Source organism: Tauraco erythrolophus, chromosome Z, assembly GCF_009769465.1.
Source record: "Tauraco erythrolophus isolate bTauEry1 chromosome Z, bTauEry1.pri, whole genome shotgun sequence".
Lineage (NCBI taxonomy): Eukaryota > Metazoa > Chordata > Aves > Musophagiformes > Musophagidae > Tauraco > Tauraco erythrolophus.
Window position 1 is genome coordinate 84,819,328 of NC_141496.1, and position 18,713 is coordinate 84,838,040.

Below are 18,713 nucleotides of genomic sequence, written 5' to 3' on the forward strand. Positions count from 1 at the left end.
TGCTTTTCTAACCAGATCCTCCGTTCTTTTGGGAGCTATCCAGTTGCATATGCCAATTTTAGATTATTCTTACAGAGAGCATCGGTTTGCAGAGTGAATGGTAAAAGCGTAAGTGTACTGAGAGGCCATAAGAATTAACCCAAGTCTGTTGATCCTTTGTGTAACAGAACTTAATTTACTCTTGCATTCTTGTGCAGAGCAACTTGGATATTGCATGTGCCATAAAATTCACTAATCTCAAATGCCTGAATATCAGACCATAAATATTCACTCCAAGACTCTTTTTCCTCCACTATGTTGCCAACTGTCTTCTGAAAAACACAACCTGTCTGAGGGTGTTTTACTACTGGTACTTGGCATGTAAAGCCAGGCAAGCCTGTTCCCCCTCCAGACACCTTCAATGACAAAGCAGAACATTACACCGTAGATGCAGTCAATAGCTTTCTGCTTGTGTTGTGTGTAAACCAGTTATCCTCATAAGAGATAACAACTATGTGCTTTTGTTGTGCTACAGCCTGGTGAGAAATTATATGAAACTGAGAAGCAAGCTTTTCAAACTGAGTATTAAGCAGTCTTTTCACCATGCACACACATGGAGATGGAGACATTGCTCTCACCTGTGTGACTCTCTTACTCATAGCTTGATTTTGAGAGCAATAATGATAGTATCGGTGTTCTCTTCTCCATCTTGACTACTAAAATCCAGTCCTCCTAAAGACCTATCAAACCTCATTTACCTTGCAAAGAAATGTTGTTTGAAACAAGAATTGGACTACAGACAGAACTGAGAATCTTGAGGACAAAGTTTTTCAACTGCTATAAAATGCTAGAAGAGTCTAGAATAAAGATGCGTATTTGTTTTCATTGTTGTACCACACATCTTTTTCACTGCATCATATCTCACATTTTTGCTTAGACTGCTGCTCCCTTTCAGTCAGAGATTGTCTTCATATCTTTCCACAAAAAGCTTAGAGCTTGCAGTAGGTTCAAAGGGAAAAATAACAATAGAAGAATAGAAAGATTATTATTAAATTTAAATTCTCCAAATTCTCTTACGCATATAAATTTATATGCAATATACAGATCAGCTATGAAGGGCTCAACTTCATGCCATAGCATGAAAAGAGTAACAATATTTGATCAAGGCATATGGTGATTTGGTTTGTTGGAGTAAGACTCCTATATTCAAAATAGGGGGAAAAAAATTCTGACCTGGCATGGGATTTGCAATCAAAACCAAATTAACTCATTCTTATTTATTGTCATGTAACTCAGAACAAACTCCAATTTCATGTGAAATTCTGCAATGTGGTAGTACAGACATACCTATCCACAGTTTAGGGACAATGCATGGTTACAACTTTATAGTGTCGTATTCCACAGTTCCTTCATATTTTTCCTTGCAGTTCTTTGTTTAATATAATTTTTTTTTGCTTTTCTGTTTTTGTATCCAATATGTGCAGAATGCATTATAAGGTAAATGAACAAACAGTAACCAAATGTTAGACGCTCATTGTGTGGACTAAAAATTCTTCTAAAAATGTTTTGGTTTTAATATGGAGTAATAGAAGCATCCACGCTTTTATAACTACACAAAAGACTTTTTTTTTTTTCCTCCTTTCATTACTACACATTTTTATAATTACTTGTTATAAATATACAATGTAACATAATTTTTGAAGATATTCTAATCCGCGGGGTTTTTTCAGAATAATGATAGCATAAGAACGTAATTTCCTCTACACAACTCTGTTTTCCATATGGAGCTTTTTTACTGGCTTTGAACTAAAGTAAATGGAAGCAAATTCTGGCCTGAAATAATCAGAGCTAACAAGGACGGTTAAACACACACTGATGCTACTATCTTGCATGAGTTCCTTGTTGCTCAGGGAAGGTATTCCAAGTGTGCTAGACTTCACGTTGTACCAGATTTTATTGCAGTAACTGTTAGCCCATTATGGACCAAGTTTCCACCTTTCAATGTATTAACATGCCCAAAGCATACATTTCGCATATGCAGCTGGGTGTGTGCCTTTTACATAGACTCTTAGAGAACTAGAATTACTTTTAGGTGTTTTCAAGAGCAGCTGTAAAATGCCAGCTCGGGCATAGGCATAGAATCTCACACTCTGGGACAAAGGCAAATCAACAGTAAGTAAAGACTTCAACAATATACTTCTTTATAGAGGTTATCTCTCATAACAGAGTGAATGCAGAAATATTGGCTAATAATATACAGTTGTCAGGATATTTTTCTATTGTTGTCTTCTCTGCTGTTTTGAATACTATAGAACAATGCTGGAAGATAGCTTCCCCACTCCAGACCATGCAGCTAGGATAGGTTAAGCACCACCTAATATAGTTACCTATATGGGCCTTTCATTTATCAAACATTTTGCACAAATGCATCACATTTAATTCCTTTTTTGAATTCATAAAACACTAAGAAATTTACATTGAAAGTCCCTCACAGATACAGTTTATAAACCTATTACATAACTTACTTCTGAAAATAACCTCTCTACTTACTGTTCCACCTATGTCTTTGTTTTCTGGAATATGCCAGTTCATTTGCTGAGCTTCTTTCTTTTCTAAGATATGTTTCTGCCTTGCTGACTAGCTTCTGCTCTAAGCAGAACTTGAAGCAAAACCACAAAAAACCCAACATCTCCTGCCAGTTCTTAACACAAACAAAAACCTGCTCTTGCTCAGAAGCTCTTTCAGGGTATCAAGATACACACAGCACGGCACCTTCAAATTTGGGTATCTGTAGATATGCCAAGGACATGAGAACGAACAGTAGATTTTTGTTAAACCCTTGTCACTTCCAGGGACATAGGTTCATAGAAACCAACATATCTTGAAGAACTGTAGCAGAAATGTGTCATGAAATATGAAATAGCAAGAAATGTGGAGGTGTGGGAGAGGAAGAGTGACCATGTTTGCTGCTAAGGGAAATCCCGTTTTTTACCTTAGTCATTAACCTCCCAACTGATGAAACTATAGAACGATTGATGATGCAGCCTTCATGTTGACTGTACAGAAATGACATCTCCTGAATTCTTCAGAGCAAGTTGCTTCTGTAAAGCTATTAAAGTGTGTCTAGAGATTTTTCTGTAGTAAAAGTGTGCATTTTCTGAAAGCTGTTGGACTTCTGCATATGGCAGGTATTACAGTGCATTGTGGTGATTCGTATCATTTTTATTTGCCTTTTATCAGGGTGTCTGTTGCTAATTTCATGTTGGTTAAACTAGGCCAGTACCAGAAACATTGTCACTGTCAAATCTAGTTGATTCAAAAGATTTAGAACTGGATGTAACTCATGGCTGTAGCAATATTCCATGGACTCCTCTTGAGTAGTCTGATCAGCATTTTTATAGATCAGCAGTTACTACAAAGGTATTTGAAGCATACAAATGTGTTGTACTCAACAAAAGATTCAAAAATTTCTCCTTCTCCCCACCCCTGTTGATCAGAATAACGGCTAGGATACACTAATGACAGCTTCATGGTGCTGTCAAATACTACATCCTTTTATTGTGATTAATGATGTTGCCCTCATGCAGTTCAGGAATGTGGGGCATTATTTTTCTTCTTGGAACCTGCGGGCCTGTTGGTGGTCCTGTACTCTTTTTTTCTAAGAACAGACACGACACTTCTCTGACAGTGAATCCATAGTGCTGAAAAACACACCTCAGATCTTGGAGGTAATTTACACCTAAACATCTCAGCTCCTGTCAGTAACTTTCCTTTGAAATAGTTCAAATGGGATTTCCATTTAGGAAGCTTTCCATACACATTTTCTGCTGAAGTATTTGCTGAGTGAAAGAGAGAGATAAGGGTCTGTAGTTCAAACTGCTGCCACAACAACCACTTAGAACATGAGAGACAACGTTACCAAACAATGAGATGTCATGCTTTATTGTGCTTGGTATCTGTAGCTACAGGACAATAAAAACACTCTGGAAGCATGTTATTGTAGAAGATGAGAAACACAGATAGCACAATACAGTGTGCTTTTCACTGTATTGAGAGAGGCTGTCTCTTAAGGAAAAGCTGCTATGAGGGCACGTCTCTGAGCTCGGGTAGGCTTTGCTACCCTTTGGTCTTCTAAGGAAAGTGCCTGCTGCACCACTTTTTTTGCAGGGAACAAGGTACCAGAATATAAAAGTGAGAAGTATGTACTAGTCTCCTTTTCTGCCCCCTTTTTCCTGGCCTCCCTTCCACTCCTCACCACAGCACTGACAGTGTTTTCCCAAATGGGATACCTGAATCTTGTATGTCTCTATTTGGGTGCATGTCATCCCGTAGCCCTTGGCCATGTTAATCTCATCTGCAAAATCACTACTCGCATTTGCACGTATAGGCAGTGTAGTGTTAGGGCTGTTCCTGCTGCAATTTCGTCTCTTGATATTGTCAGGGCATTTATGGAATTTGCATGCATAAAGGTTTTTCCAACACTATTAATTTCCATTGTCTGAATTAATACAGAGTCAATAGGAGGGAAGGCAAGAGATAAATTATATGAACATTTTATTTATGGTATTCAACTTTCAGCTGATGACAGATAAAAGAAATTGTTTAACAAGGTGTTCATTAAATAATGGGGAAAAAATGGTTCTTTCTAGACTTCATTATTCTTGAATCCGGCCTTTGTTAAGTTCACTGGTGTGGGGATATGACATTATAAATTATTTAATCCATCTTTTTCAACATCTAGAAGTTTCCATTTTGTTTCACTTGCTCACTACTTCCTTTCAACAATCATTTCCTGAGTGCTTTAAGCTCCTTCTCTGTTAGAAGTCTTCTGTGTTAGCTTACGGGTGCTTACATGTCATGAAAACTTTCAGCAGCACAAATTATGTAATACATATAGTACTGAATATGGCCAACGTAAATGCGTGAAACACATACCTCCTACGTCCAGTTGCTTGCGTTCTGCCCAGATGGGATGTGGCTGTTTTTTCAGAATATATTTTGCGTATCTTCAAGTTTCAAGACCAGAGAGGTATTTTTACATGCCCTGTGTTTTTTTTGAGATTTTTTGATTCTCTGATCCTTTCCTTCTCCCATCTTTGTGCATATCTGTCTTGCAATGAGGTATGATACTAGTGAATCAGATTAAATGGAAACACAATAATTCTGTACAATTAGGTAAGAAGCTGTGTAAGTAACTTCTCTGCCCCTCAGGTAGATATTTTATGTCTGCTAGTGACTGAATCTCAGAGATCAGCTGAAATGCTGAGAATAATGTTTGCCATCACAGGTCATTCGCTCTGCCACCTTCATGGAGGTTTCCATGCTGTGGACTGCTGTCTGCTAGTAACTGTTCTCAGGTCCACATGGGTTTTGCTTGAGCTTCTTCTGTTAGGTAGTAGTGATTTCTTGTCTCTACTGCCTTGCTCTTACTAGGAGCCGCTTTTTTGGAAAGAGCATAGATTAGAATCACTTTAGATTAACATTGCCTGAAAGAAGCAGAATTTAGAATAAACACATTTTTCTGTGTGATTTACTGTCTTACAGATAGAATCTACCTAAAATTCATTATGTGATAGGAACATCTTAACACTAAGTAGAAGGCTGTGCCTCTAGTTGGTATTGCACATTATAGATTAAACATCCACTTAGATTACATATGAAAGTATGTGGCACCATATAGTTAAGCAATACGTAACAATTTAAAGCTGCAAATAACTAATTGGCTGGTGATGTGTAGGCCAAATTTGTGATTACATCAGGATTTTCCAATGAATTGTTGCTTAATTTTATGTGAATTATTGCATAAGGCATGAAGGAAGAATTAAACACAGTACTTACTATGTGAGCCCAACTGTGTTCTATTCTTTCACATACTTCCAGTCTGACTTCAGGCAACCTGATTAAGTCCTCCATATCTCTTTTATAGTCTCTAAAATGGGCATAACCACTATGTATATAGAGAGCACTATAAGATTTAGTTCATTCCTGTCTGTAAAGCACTTTGAGATTCTTGGATGGAAAGTGCTCTATAAATGCAAATAGAAGGGCAGCGTTCTAACTGTGCAGTTTTAAAACCCTCTGCATGTTTTTCTAGTTTACAAGTCTTTTTGTTGATCATACCATGAAGAAAACAGAGGCCAACTTATGTTTTCAGTGCGATACAGAGAACACTTCTCTAAGTTCACAGGTGACTTCAAGCTCAGAACATGTAACGTCATGTATTCAGACACCTTTTTTTTTCACTTTTCCTTGCAATGAAAGAAGGAAATACCCTCCACGTATGTGCGACTCATTCGAGCAAATGAAACCTGTTCTGATTTCTGAAGCTGTGTTCTAAATTTCACACATTCAATTTCTTCCAGATCACCACAGACCTGAGGCAGCGTTGCACAGACAGCCATACTGGAACCTCAGCCTCTGCACCTATGGCTGCAGGCATCATTGCACTGGCACTGGAAGCAAAGTAAGATCTGAGTTGTACTCTGAAAAAAACAATTAAGCCTATGGAAAGATCTTTCTCAGTCATCCAGCACCTTTATCCAGGGATCTCAAAGTGCTTTGGAAACTTTGTTGTATTAATTCACAGTACCCTTCCCCAGGGCAGGAAAGAATCACATGCTTATTTCACATGCAGGAAAGCTGACACCATGGAAGTGACAGCAGAGTACTCAGTGTTGCAATATCTTGAAACGGTGTTGAGCACAGGTAGTTTCCACTAAATGGTGTACAGGATCCTCACAACATCTTACAGTACCATCACAGTGCTGCCCAGATCTGTTGTACCCTGCCTGCTACTGTAGATTGCCTCTTGCATTCATCAGGCTCCCCTTAGTGGTGTCCCCTCTTGAACATTAAAGAAAGTTTGGGGATGCTATTAGGCTACCATGAACAGACATTTATATAGTATGAAAAAAAAAAAAATTCTCAACTTTTGCATGCCAACACAAGTCTTTTTTTTTCTGATGGGTTTAGTTCCTCATCTGTAAAAACCATGGATAGTGTAGCTCCTTTACCTTTAGCTCAGGAAAGTTTCCATCTTACAAACATTTTCTCAACTGCAGGATTTTGTTCTTTGTGTCTAGTATAGATCTTTAACATGCTTTATGGAGCAGCAGAAATACTGGAGATTTGACGGGGAAATCTGTATTTCAAAACCTTTTGCATTACTTTGCCCTGTGTTAGATAATATTTGCAGGTCTAAGGTGAAATGCTCTACTCTAAATCCTGCTTGAAATCAAATGTTTCTAAGTGGTAGAAGATTGATTCTGTTAAATTCTGAAGAAAAACAGTTTCCTCTGGGGGTAGCCAGCTCCTTTAAAGGAAATAAAAAATTTGCACACCATAGTAATTTCAAATTGTGTGTAGTTCATAGCAGCAGAATTATGTTTCCATCTTTTATGCTGCTGTTTTGAAGAAACTATGGGCCAATATTTAACACAGAATACTTTTTTGCTGTTGTGATATAGTCATGAGAATAAGAGTTAGTAATTGAAGAGCTGACGTAATCTCAAGTAGCACAGCACTTGTATCATTGTAATCAGATTTTTTTAATGCAGTTATTAAGATCAAAGGTATTTTTAAAAGTTAATGTAATGCTTTTTTTTAAAAAAGAAGTCTTTTTAGTCTCTTCTTAATCTTAGTTTTAAAATCCCAAACTTCTGATTCTAAACAACCTGCACATGCAGATAAAATTGCATATGCATAAATTCCATCTACTGAAAGTTTTTCTAGTTATTTCTTAATGAGTGGAGATTGCTTGTAATTTATGGTTTGTATTCTATGTGATATTTTGTGTGCATTCTCTAACAAATGATTGCTGTAGTTGAAAGTTTCAAAGACTTATAGCGCACGATACCTACAACCAAGCTATTGCTGATTATGACATCTTAAAACACACTTTACACAATCTTTTTTCTCTGTGAACTTTGGTGTCTATATCAATGAGAAATCCATGTTACTGCCTATGGATTGGTATTTTTTTTTCCAAAGTTAATAGTTGCTATGATAGAAACAAAGTCAAGACTATGTTAAGGCTTCACATGCTGTGATGGAGACAAAATCTGCCAGTTGCTAAAGATCCTAGTAACTTTTTTGTATTTGTAGTACTTTGTTGCATGATGCTAACAAGAGATTCAGGGAAAAAATATATTGCTTTTGCCTCCTTTCGGATTCTGTTCAGTATCAGTATATGGAGGGTTCTTACTTATTTCCAAATCTTACCCTGTGTATTTGAATAGATCCATAGAAATTATATTAATAATATCAGAAATGTGGGTTTCCTCATTTGTATTCCATTTACTAACTTTTTTCTCCTATGTATACTTAACAAATAATTTTCTGAACACAACCACCATCAAGAAATGAAAGAAAAAAGGTAAAGAAGAAAAAGGAAACTAGGGAGAGAAATATTTCAAGTTCCCGATGCTGTTTTTCACCATAAATAAATCTAGTCCTAGGGCTGGAGAAACCTCTGGTCTTACGAAGTTATAGATTATGAAGTAAGGCTTTTAATATTACAAGGAGATCACAGTGTAATATATTCAATTTAAGTGTCTGGGATTTGTTTGTATGAAATCTATTCAGATTATTTCAAGCAGCTTTGGAATGGTAATTCTTATTTATTTATCTGACTTGAAAATTCAGGTTGTATTTTTCACCTGTGATACCTACCAATTTAGGTGATCCTAAATAAATGCTAGGAATTGAAATATGCAAAAAGAAGTTTTGAAGCCATCTTAAGTATTTTCTCCAATAGTTTCAAGATATGTTACATGGACACGTGATATTGTGGCTTAGCATAAGGGTTTACTAGAACTGGTTTTCATTCAGAGTTTGCATTTACATAGTTTCTTCCTTAGATTCCATATTAGTGCCTGTGCTAGTAGCACTAGTGTTTATGTGAGATTTTTTTAAAAGACTGGTTGGAAAGGAGTTTTGCAAGGTTAGTTATGCTCTAACTAACAGAGCAAGCTGCTTAAAAATTGGAGCACTTAGTCCTGAACAGTTCTTGAATATGTCTGTAATAATGTATACTTCGTTCCACTTTCTGCTGGAACACACAACAAATTATATCGTGGAAGAGTTTTGAGCCTATGAGGTCGGTTTTCCCCAGAAGCCAAGTTCTGTTCCTGGGAGACATCAGGAGGTGAACAGAGCACTTGTCTGGCCCGGATACAAGTTAGAACAGCCAAGAGGCTGCTTCAACTCACACGCAAAGGTACATTAAACCAATGGAAAATGAGCAAGGCAGATTTCCACTCCAACCTGCCACTTTCTTTCTTTGATAAGCCCCATATGGTAGGATTGGCAAATAGCTGATGGAGGACCTCTTACCTGCCTGAAGATTTGAACTCTCCACTTAGTTGTTTTTTCCAGCTGGGATCTGCTCCTAAAATCCTGGCAACAAATTGTTTTGGGATGGTGGTCTGCTTACTACCCCAATTTCAAATAATGTGAATGCATCTTTTTATGAATTGCATTTTTGCTCCAGTATTTTGAGTATCAAGTGGATATTTTTCTGCAAGACCAAAGTGTAACCGAGTTTCAGACTGCTTGTTTGGAATCCCTGAGGGTGTAATGAAGAAATGTAAATACGCAACAACTCTCACTCAAAAAAAAGCATCTCTTAATCTTCATATTTCATGCTTTTCTTGTGGCATTCGGGTAGTTAGTTGTTTTATCTGATGGTTCCCAGTGTGTCTAGTATCCTGTTAAGGCCCGATGAATAAGTGCTTGCTTGTGTATTGCACTTCTTAGTCATTACATAGTGCTGAATTTTGCTAATTGTCAGCCAGCAATTATGGGTATAAAGTATGATCGTTTTAGTCAGCAGAGGCAGCAATCTTCTTACTAAAAATAAACTATTTGCATTGCATAGTACCATCTACTGTTGATATCAGGAATACTCGTTCTCATCCCTGAAAATTTTGCATTGGGGATTTGGGTGGATCAGAGTCGGGAGAGACAGTATACCCACATTTGTTCCAGTGGGCATTGTGACGTGTTCCTTTGGAGAAACCAAATTTAAAGAAATTTTATGTTGCTGACAGAAGGATACATTATATATCTCTCAGTGAACTTTATGTTCCACCACCTATAAGCCAATGTATGTTTTCCAACCCGTGGTATATAAAGTGCAGTTACATGAGTAAGAAGTAGCACCTGAAATGGAAGTATTGATGTGCTATGTTTCTACTATGCGGTATACTCAGTGGTATAGCTTTGGAGAGAGTCTGTTTTCTGCTATGATTCTCTTCTCATGAACTGTATACTTCATTTGTCTTTGGTTACATGAAACCAAGTCTAGAACAAGATAGTGCTGGAAAGAGATAAAGAATTTCACTAAATTCTGATACCGACAATCCATTCAAAAAAGTAACAATGCACTACGTTCTTCTAAAAGGCAGTATAACCGAGTATGGCCACTGAGATGAAAGGAAAATGGAGTTCACATTACAAAGGGTCATGAGTGTCAGAGGAAGATACTTTGGATTTCTGAAAACCGATCAGATACTTACAATACTTCCCATATTGATTGATTTTCTTACCGAAAAAAAAAAAAGCAGGATACTGTCTGGCAAGGGGCAGTTTTGGATACAGAGAAGATATTTCTGTCGTCAAAGTTATGAGGAGTTTGCTGGTTCATAAATATAGTCAGAGGCTGAAGGTGATGGGACAGTTGAGACAAATGGTGGAAGTGCTGTCAGTGACCCCTCTGTGTAGCCTTCCAGTGTAAGAGAAGGAGAGATTATCATTTAAGGCCATCAGCATTAGCTAGGTCTTTGCTCCATTGATTGACTGCCTGTTACAAAAGAGAGCACTGGACTGTGTGAGTTAGAAATATTTTTGTGAATCTTTACATTTTTGGAGCAGTTTTAAAATAATACTCTTAATGGTGAAGTATTTGAAAAATGTAAACATAAATCAACACTTAATTTAGAACCTGTTTTTCTCTTGAGCTTTAACCACCCGTGCCACTTATGCAATTTCAGTTATTATATTGAGATTGACTTGGAAGTACTTTCCTGAATTCAGGTTACCCAGTGTTTCCCATTTTAAGGTCCTGTTTTCAGTTACACGTAACTTTGCCAAAGAATAATCATTCAGTCTGAAATTTTCCATGTTACTTGCTTTAGAAAGGTTTTAAGAAAATTCCGTCCAGACGTTTCTTAAACTGAGTCTAGGGTAAAAAAAAAAAAAAAAAAAAAAAAAAAAGTTTGAGTGTGATAATTTTTAACTTTTTCATTGAGTTTTACTGCATCTGCACTTTGAGCAACAGCTAGAAATAGAACGAATGGACATCCATTGTTCTGGTGCCACAGCAATGCCTTTTACTTTCACAGGCTTTTCAAAAATCTCCGTTGGTATGTCCTCAGTTGAGAGATTTAAGAGTTTGGCAGCTCTATTCCCTGTAGTTTCTTGGTTCTCCAAGTGTTCCCCATCCTCAGCTTTTAGAGGCTGTGTAGGGTTGTCTCTGAAGTTGCTGTTAGGTGTGCTACTGCCTGTTCACCTTGAGAGCAGGGAACCTGTCTGCTTTTCCCTGTCTGTGTTGCTACAGCGAGATGAAAACGAGGAAGGTGGAAGAGGAGCAGGTTCACTGGATTGCAGTTTCCTTGCAGTTTTTCTTTTGGGATTCCTTGCTCCACAGTGTTGCAGCTCAACTGTATTAAAAGTGATCAGTATCATTGGACTTGGCAGATAGGTCAAATCAATAGCCTGGGTACCATGCTAATCACAGCTGCCTGCATTAAACTAAGATAATGTCAGACTTCCCCACATGTGCAGTCACAGCTGGTTCTAAAACTGGCAACTGTCCTAAGGTTTTTGTTGCTGTTGCTTCCGTGCTGTTGTCCCTCAGCAGAGTGTGCACACTGTCTTTTGGATGGTCCCATTTCATTCTTCCTCTGGAGAAGGCACAATAAGGGATATGATCTCTCTTTCAAGGGATTTCTCCTCAGAATGTTATCATCATCAACCATCAGTTGAGCAATTGATTGTTTTCTTCTTGGCACTTAGGATTTTCTGTCTCTGGGAAAAACATGATACTCTGTAGGCTCTGGAATCTACCACCACTGTGTGCGCTGCAGATTTGACACAGGTACACCAGAACACCATTGCTGGTAGATGTATGGCTGCTTATCCTGCTGTTCGTCTAAAGGAATATATCTGTCATGTCATATCACGACTTGTCTGTATTCTGTCCTAAAAAAACCATATGAAGACAAGCCCAAAGATAGTTGTAGCCAATGCAAAAGCCTTCAGAATGCCCTCTCTCATGAAGAGACTAGGATGCATTGCAGAAACTATGGAGATGTTGTGCAAATATAAGCTGAATGGCATAAAGTAGAGCCAGACATAAACCGATGAAGATGGTGGTGTACAGGCAAATGGTATTGCCTTGAAAAGATGTTAAAAAAGCTATAGCTTTAAGTGGAAAATTCTGATATTGTAGAATTTGTAAGCTTGAGATGTTTAAGATTAATATGTTTAAAATATGAGTGATGTACTGAAGTTACTTAGTGACTGTTGAAATTAACGGATCCAGTGTGACTTTCCACAGTGAAACTTGGCAAATACCAGGACACTTCAGAATGTCATTGGTTTAAATTATGTGAACTTAATGAGTTTTAGTCAGCAATTTGTTTTCAGATGTGTATCACTGCTCTTCTTTGTCCAGTGCCTAAATTAAGTTATTAATGAAAGAAGAGAAGGAACATGACAATTTGTGTAAAAGGCTACTGACAGCATTTTCGATCCTAGAAAGATATTTTCCCAAAATTTCATTAATTGCACATCCCTTTAGACAGAGGTCAATTGCAGATGCCATTAACACTGCTAATAACTGACCTTTGACTTACAGTATTTTCAGTTGCTATGAATTTTTTTTAGAGATTATCGTCTTTAGCCAGGCTTGGGTTTCTTTCAAAGAGATCTTATGGATAAAATTGAATTCGACTCAGAAATCAGCAGGAGAAATGGCAAATTTCTGACAAACAATCTGGAACCCAGAAAAGAAGTGTGAGCAAAGAAGGAACTCTGAAGTGACAAAAGGGTTTTGTTTGATATACTAGTTGAATAAACAGTTGTTTACCAAGTCAGAAAATGAAAAGACCGCTAAAGCAGAAACTTAAGTTATGTTTACAGGGAAGAACTACATGCTGATCAGCAAGCACATAATATTCTTTACTTTTCTAGCAGGAAATTAACAGGATTATTTACAGTGTATATGACAATTAGAACCTATAAGGGTGTCAAGGATATCAAAAACACGTGTTGTATTTCCATGTGTATGCATGACTGGATTGTTAAACACTGGGTCCATTTTTGTATCTTCTTATTTTCGGGAATGAAATGGTTATGGTGTAGACCATTTAGACACCTAAGCACAGGATAAGCACAACAATTAGAGGTTGCCTTCATGTCTCATACCTCTTAAAATTCTGTGCTGCAACAACCGTCTTCACGGGGACTCTTTATGCGACCTGGGAAAGAAGAGTGTCTCCCAGTAACACAGCTAATATTCCTGTCCCTGGGGCTATATATCAAAGTTATTAGGACAGGTAGTAGGGTTGTAGATCTCATGGAACAATTCGGCTAATGTGTGAGTGATGGGAATGTGTGAATAAACCAGACAATTCTTTCTTCTGTTTTGTTTATAGATTTATCATAAAGCCCATAAGGGTGGTGTTATGCAGAAATTAGTGATGAAAATGATCTCCTACTGCTCTACAAGATGTCTAGGGCACAGAAACTCCATTTTATAGCAGTAATTATCCATGTCTGTTCTCTCATAGCCAAGATTTCTAAAGAAGGTTATTTGATACTTCCAAATTGATCATTCCAATTTGCATGATGATTGTCTTCTTAATCCACCCTGTGATATTGTGTTTTTCCTTGATTCTTTGGAGAAAAGTTTATTGTAGTCTTCCAGCAGTTCTCATCAGACTCTGCTATTTGGCTAGAAATATTTTTTCAGCTAGGCCACCTTTGACACTTTCAAATTGCTGATAATGAAGATAATGTAGCAATCATTGTTCATGTTGCTAACTATATCATTTTGCTAAAAAAAAACCAACAAACCAACCAAAGTTTCACCCTATGTGTTTGTTGCATTGAATGATATTTTTGCAAATTGTCTCTCTTGCACCAATTATTTTTTCTGAACAGTTATTTTTGGCAGAGTATCATTATGCAAAAGGATAGAGCCTGAATTCTTTACTGTTTCCAGGATTAGCCCAATTGTCACTGGGGAGACTACTTGTGGAATGAAGAAATCAGATTTGGCCAAAAATTATGATCTACTATTTCTAAGCAGCATGTTTAAAGATACAGTTAAATCTCAAATGAATATTACTGTAATATAATTTAATATATTTGTCCTATTTCAGTTTTTCTCATTTACCTTGTTTCATAAACATTTTGAGGAGTCTGAAAGAAAACGGCTGTACCTTAGAGTATAATTATTGGTTAAGGACACAACATTCATTATTTTTTGGCTGCTGTGCAAGCACTTTTGTATGTAATTGTTCTCACTTCTGCTTATTCTGGTTTGATTTTGAATATTGTCTGGTATGTGTAATCCCAAGGCAATTCCAGATGAGACATTGAAAAAAAAATTTCTGGAAGGAAATTGCCCATTTTTTGAAATCAATCCATTATTAAGCAGAGTTAGTACTGTTCTTGGTAATGCATTTGTTCATTTCAAGATGTTTAGCAATTAATTCCTCTGAGATTAATCAAGTGGCAAATCAATTAGCATCAGTGACATCTTGTCTGGATCTGGGGCCCACATGGCTAGCAAACAACTGTTTACTCACTTAGGAGTTTTTACAGTATTTGTATTACAAATATTTGACCAATTCTGTGATTTTTCCAGATGCTTTAAAATTGGCTACTAGACAATCTTGTTTAAAAAAAACCCAAAAAACACAACAACAACAGCAGCAACAAAAGCTCCCTCTTCTTTTTCCAAATGAACTGCTATTTTGACATCATTCCAGTTTCTTTCTCTCTTTTTTTTTTTTAAGTTTCTGAAAAAAAAAATACGGGCAAACAATTGCAGACCTATCTCATTTCAAATGAAGTGTCTACTGTAGAGAGAAAATTTCAATCTGGCAATAGCTCAACTCTTAGTATAGTTAAGGTCCTATAGTATGCTACGGAAATTGATTTGAAGATTGTTCTTAAGCTGTCAAATCTCTTAGACATGAAAATGCACAAACTGCCATTCCTTGAGAAGAAAACATAACAATCTTATGAATTATACAGTAAGCAAGTGGATTTGGAGGTTGCATAAGAGATAGATTGATTTAACTCTATACCATATTGTGTCCTGGAAATCAGACCTTTGATTGAGATTTTCTGCCCCAGAAATTCTGGCATTATTTTTTATGATTAGATAAAATGGTAGATACAACAGTGAATGGTTCAGTTTTCAAGATCTGCCATGATTGTTCCTTTTAGAAGTAAACCATGATGCTGAGACATAATCTTATTTGCTGACTGAGCAATCCAATAAATCCAATTTATGAGAGGTTAGTATTATCAAGTGAAGGCTACTATATCTTTAGATCCTTTATCTAGGCACAGTTAGATCCACCATTGGAGCCATCATGCATCTTTAAATATTCAGTTGAGTGCACCCTATCTTGAATCTCTCTTTTAGAAGTTGATAAGAGTATTTTATGGCTTATTTTTCACTAATAGCATGGACAGCTTGCTTTACAGAATAATAGATTGTTTAGATTCCAGATTATAAAGAAGGCAGCTCTTGGGATTCCTGGAGGTCTTCCTGAAGGCCTGAAACATGTTTTTCTGAGACCTCACACAGGCTCTCAGTGAAATTCCTGAGCTGGTATAAAATCATATTGATTTTTTTTTTCTTGAAGCATGTTACGTGACTGTCCAAACATACCCTATCTTACAAACCCTTAATGCTCCTTATATTCCATGACAGTTTTTTCTTTTTTTTTTTTTAGTCATTTTTACCAGCTCAGCTGGATGAACAATTGCTGCCAATCAAGTCCAACTGTCTAGTGTGAGAAATTCCACTTTAAGAAAAAAAATGTGTCTCTGGGCATATTAATGCTTTAATAAATGCTCAGGAACAGAAATCATCAGCTCTCCTTAAAAATAACAGAATAATTTAAACATGGGAATACCCTTATATCTTGTAGAAAAAAACCCAAAGTAACTAAATGGCCATGAATTGATACAGCTTGGAAGAAATTACAAATAATTCTGGCTACAATTAATAAGAGATTCACTTAAAAATCATCTTCCTTCTTCAGATTATTGCATCTCCTCTTTTATATTTCAACAACAGTCACAGACAAGACTTTATGTGTTGACTCTAGAAGAATACATGCCACTTCCTGTGGTGTCACAGCTGTAGGTAGAAAGCTGCTAGGTTACATCAGCATACCCATGGTCTACACATGTACTGGGAAATGTTCTGTAATGGAATAGAAATACTCAGAATTTAAATCATATTACGGCAAAGGAAACAAGAAAAATACGTATAGTTTAATGTTTTGGTCCCTGTCTTTGCATTATTCTTCACAATCTTGTTACATAAAAGAAGTCTGACATTTTTAGGCAGCAACTCCTAACTGCCTTCAAGCATATGGATTATAAGGCTATTGGAAAGTAAAATAAGTAAAAATTAGTTATATGTGAGTGAATGTCCTATATGTCCCAAGTTTTTCTCTTTTGTATGGAATTATGGACCATGGTTCTGAAACTGGTTTTCATGCTCGGTAGTTCCACCAACACAGGTGAACTTCCATGCGTTAATACCCATGAGTATCTGTCTACGTGTTAAGGAACTGAACTAAGGTTTCCCAGGATTTCAATGACTGCCTAGTCCTGGACAGTGTAGACAGCCAATGCTGGGTCTGATAAACTTTATTCTAGTCTATCTTCATCATTACAACTGAGTGGAGTTGTGCCAATGAGTGCAATAAGGACAGATAATGATACTGAGGAATTGAAAGGAGAAATAAAAAATACCTCAATGATGGCAATGCACCTTTAGATCATCTTCTAAGAAAATAAATTCTCCTTGGGGTGGATCTAAGAAAAACAAGAAAACTATACTCTAAAAATTTGCTCTGGTTCTGCAAGATAAATGGGTATTAATGTCATAGTGAGGATGCAAACAGCATCTTCTTTCACCTTCCCAGTGGACAGGTTATTAGGAATCTGTTAAAGGAATACACACCTGTGCAGTCAGGCACTTGCTCTGTAACTATTCAGATTCAGTGCTGGCTACTTGGTCTTCTTGAAAAATACACACAAACCCTCAGTGAATTCCAAGACCAAGGGTAAAAAGACAAACGATTAACAACAAAGGCACGTGAAATAGCTTCGATAGGAGCTGAAAGTCTAAAGGAATTGCCAGCTTGAGCATGCAGTTGGTAAGATTTAGTAGGGCTTTTCAGCAAGCCAATGTTTTGCTTTTTTTTTCATTGCACTGGTCAATGTAGGTAACATACAGTAGTTGGTGGTCAAACAAATTACCTCTCTGTGAAATGTAGTCCTTCATCTTCCCTGAAGTTTTATGGAATAGAATATTATCATATATTGTTATAGTCTGCTTAATGCAAAACTCCCAGCTGTGTAAATAATTTCATGTAGTAATTCTGTGAAATTAGGACACATTCTTTTAAATGGAGCAAAGGAAAGCAGAGAAGAGAAATGAGGGTGGTTTTGATTTGGATATTTTTTAGCTTACACGACCTGATATCCCTGTATGCTGATAAAATATTTCTGATCTATGACTTTTGTCTTTCCCCTTTTTCATAGTCCATTTCTGACCTGGAGAGACATACAGCATATTATTGTCAGGACTTCACGTGCAGGACATCTGAACGCTAACGACTGGAAAACCAACGCAGCTGGTTATAAGGGTGAGAGTTTCCTTTCTTTGCCGTTAGAGGCAACATCTTATTTGATATTTTTTGAAGAAGAAATAACCTTCAGTAGTTTGTTTGACCCTATGTTGTGCATAGTTTTGAGTCCTTTCAGGTTCAAACTGAAGGGGCCTGTATTCTCTTTCATAAGGAAAACCTCTTAGAATGACTAACCCAAAAACAGCAGCTACAAAATGTATTGGCCAGATCTTCTTTAGTCCATTTCAGGTAACACTGGCAGAAAACTAAGTAGATTGGCAGTTTTTAATTTTTCCTTGTATAGCTAATATTCTGATAAAATAGTCTAGAGTTGAAGATACAGCAGTTTCTGGATTCCGATCATGTTTTCATTCAGAATTGTTGATAATATTGATTAAAAAAAGACAAAACAGTATTTCAAATTTCTGTTTTATATGATTTACCCTACATTATTTATATTTAATATTTCTGTCAGATTTAGGGTAAAATCAAATCTTGAGATATCAGGACTTTTCATGGGACAGAAATCATACTATTCAGTCAGCTGTCTTGTAGGTTTCTAAAATTTTGTACAGTCTTGTAGTTTAGTAGTAAAGCTGCATTTTTTTATCTTCTTTTCTCTTTTGTAATGCAAGCAGAGGTAAACATTTGTGCCGTTAAATAAAATATATCTTTTCAGGATGGGTTAAAACTAGACCTTGAACCCATACAACATTGCATTTCAACACAGATTGCCTTCTGATTCTCATTCACTAAATTCTCACTGCTTTCAGTTTGGTTTACATCTAAAAAAAAATACCCAGAGTGGCTTGTTTCTGGTTCTCTTTTCATGAGAATTCTGCC

At 36.7% G+C, this 18,713-nt stretch overlaps 1 protein-coding gene across 3 annotated transcripts in view; it reads left to right on the forward strand.

The window, feature by feature from the left end:
- PCSK5 (proprotein convertase subtilisin/kexin type 5) overlaps positions 1-18,713 on the forward strand; it is a 256,122-nt gene that overhangs the window by 126,972 nt on the left and 110,437 nt on the right. For all 3 annotated transcript variants that reach the window (XM_086629996.1, XM_086629997.1, XM_086629998.1), the window contains exons 9-10: positions 6,342-6,442; positions 17,785-17,888. In XM_086629996.1, coding sequence (XP_086486122.1) covers positions 6,342-6,442; positions 17,785-17,888 — 205 coding nt within the window. The remainder of the gene's footprint in view (positions 1-6,341; positions 6,443-17,784; positions 17,889-18,713) is intronic.